The sequence below is a fragment of the Colobus angolensis genome, unplaced genomic scaffold (assembly GCF_000951035.1).
Source record: "Colobus angolensis palliatus isolate OR3802 unplaced genomic scaffold, Cang.pa_1.0 Scaffold212, whole genome shotgun sequence".
Lineage (NCBI taxonomy): Eukaryota > Metazoa > Chordata > Mammalia > Primates > Cercopithecidae > Colobus > Colobus angolensis.
The window spans coordinates 5025439-5027441 of NW_012115289.1; the positions used below are offsets into that span (position 1 = coordinate 5025439).

The window sequence follows — 2003 nt, forward strand, 5'->3', positions numbered from 1 at the left end:
AATTTAAAATGAGATTGTGAATCCTTTGCAGTTAAATCTTTAGAGATTTGACATAATGGCATGATTTGTGAATATGAAGAAAAACTGATTTTTATTCAAGATTTAGGAAATTGTTTTTAAAAATAAACTGTTTTATTACAGACATTGCCTCCTTTTGAAGCCAATGGAAAAATCTTGGATTATGAAGTGACTCTCACAAGATGGAAATCACATTTACAAAATTACACAGTTAATGACACAAAACTGACAGTAAATCTCACAAATGATCGCTATGTAGCAACCCTGACAGCAAGAAATCTTGTTGGCAAATCAGATGGAACTGTTTTAACTATCCCTGCTTGTGACTTTCAAGGTTTGTATCTATGAGATGGAGCCTGACTCTTGGATGGAAAAGTGGTTAGGTATGGACAGGGGTCCCATAAAAAACACAAGTTATCTAAGACTGTCTCCTCAGTATCAGGGATAATCACTGTTTTATTTTTTAATTTTTAAAATTTTATAAATAATGATTATTTTCTTTTTTTTAGAGACTGGGTTTTGCCGGATTGCTCAGGCTGGTGTCAAACTCCTGAGCTCAAGCGATCTCCCCTGGCCTCCCAAAGTGCTGGGATTACAGGCATAAGCCACCACACCCAGCCAATGATTGCATTTTTAGGAATCAGTCAGCAGACAAATTTCATCAGGATGGAAAAAACGTTTCCATCACTACATGCTCACTTAAACTTCACAGTAAGCTACTTCATTCATTTAAGCGTATTCTGGTTACTTACCTGGTTTTTAAAATATTATTTCAAGATTTTGAGAACTTTGTATACATACGACTGAAATATGTTTATCTGTAGCTTTATTTGTAGCTTTCAAAGAAGAAAAATTGCAATTACAAACTTACAAAACATTTGAAGAATTTAGGGAAAGCAAATTTTTTTTTTCTTTTTGAGACAGAGTCTTGCCCTTTTGCCTAGGCTGGAGTGCAATGGCACAATCTCGGCCTCTGCCTCCTGGCTTCAAGTGATTCTTGTGCACCAGCCTCCCAAGTAGCTGGAATTAAAGGCGTGCTCCACAATGCCTGGCTAATTTTGTATTTTTAGTAGAGACGGGGTTTCACCATGTTGGCCAGGCTGGTTTCGAACTCCTGACATCAAGTGATCTGCCCGCTTCGGCCTCCCAAAGTATTGGAATTACAGGAATGAGCCACAATGCCCAGCGGGGAAGCAAAATTTAAGTTTAAAAATTAATTGACTACTTTACCTGTAAGTTATAATAAAGTGCTTTTATGCAAGGAAATATATGTTATATGCTACAAAAATTGATAAATCACATGTTTTGGAAATGACTGTAAAATATGGAAATTTCAAATTTGTGAATACTTATTATTTAAATATTCAATCTTTGTTTTAAAGCTACTCACCCTGTAATGGATCTTAAAGCATTCCCCAAAGATAACATGCTTTGGGTAGAATGGACTACTCCAAGGGAATCTGTAAAGAAATATATACTTGAGTGGTGTGTGTTATCAGATAAAGCGCCCTGTATCGCAGACTGGCAACAGGAAGATGGTACTGTGCATCGCACCCATTTAAGAGGTATACCTGGCTAGAAACATTTAAGTTGATATCCTTTTTCTAACTCTTTAGGCAGCTTTTTCTTTTGCTTATAGTGTTGTGGTCCATTGAAAAGACTTTCAGTTTATCATAGCCTCACTACGTAAATTACTAGATGTGTGTCTTTCAGCAAGTCATACTTAACCTCTCTGAATTACAGTCTCTTTATGAACAGAGTGGGGTGAATACTTTCTTCTTTTTGTACCCCAATATGATTTTATCGTCAAGGGGAAACTCCTAAAACTACAGAGTATAGAGAAATATGAGAGTCCAAACTTTGCTGTTGATTAGTTGTATGTTCTCTGTACCGAACACCCTCATTCTTCAGATGAGAAAATAGTTTCCTAGAGCATCTGGATGACTTGTTTAATGTCTTAGAGCCATCAGATAGGGGAAGCAGAA

The 2003-nt window shown here is 36.4% G+C and overlaps 1 protein-coding gene across 1 annotated transcript in view; it reads left to right on the forward strand.

Moving 5' to 3' along the window:
• Positions 1-2003, forward strand: part of IL6ST (interleukin 6 signal transducer) — a 46146-nt gene that overhangs the window by 31510 nt on the left and 12633 nt on the right. The window contains exons 8-9 of the mRNA XM_011942928.1: positions 142-352; positions 1401-1583. Coding sequence (XP_011798318.1) covers positions 142-352; positions 1401-1583 — 394 coding nt within the window. The remainder of the gene's footprint in view (positions 1-141; positions 353-1400; positions 1584-2003) is intronic.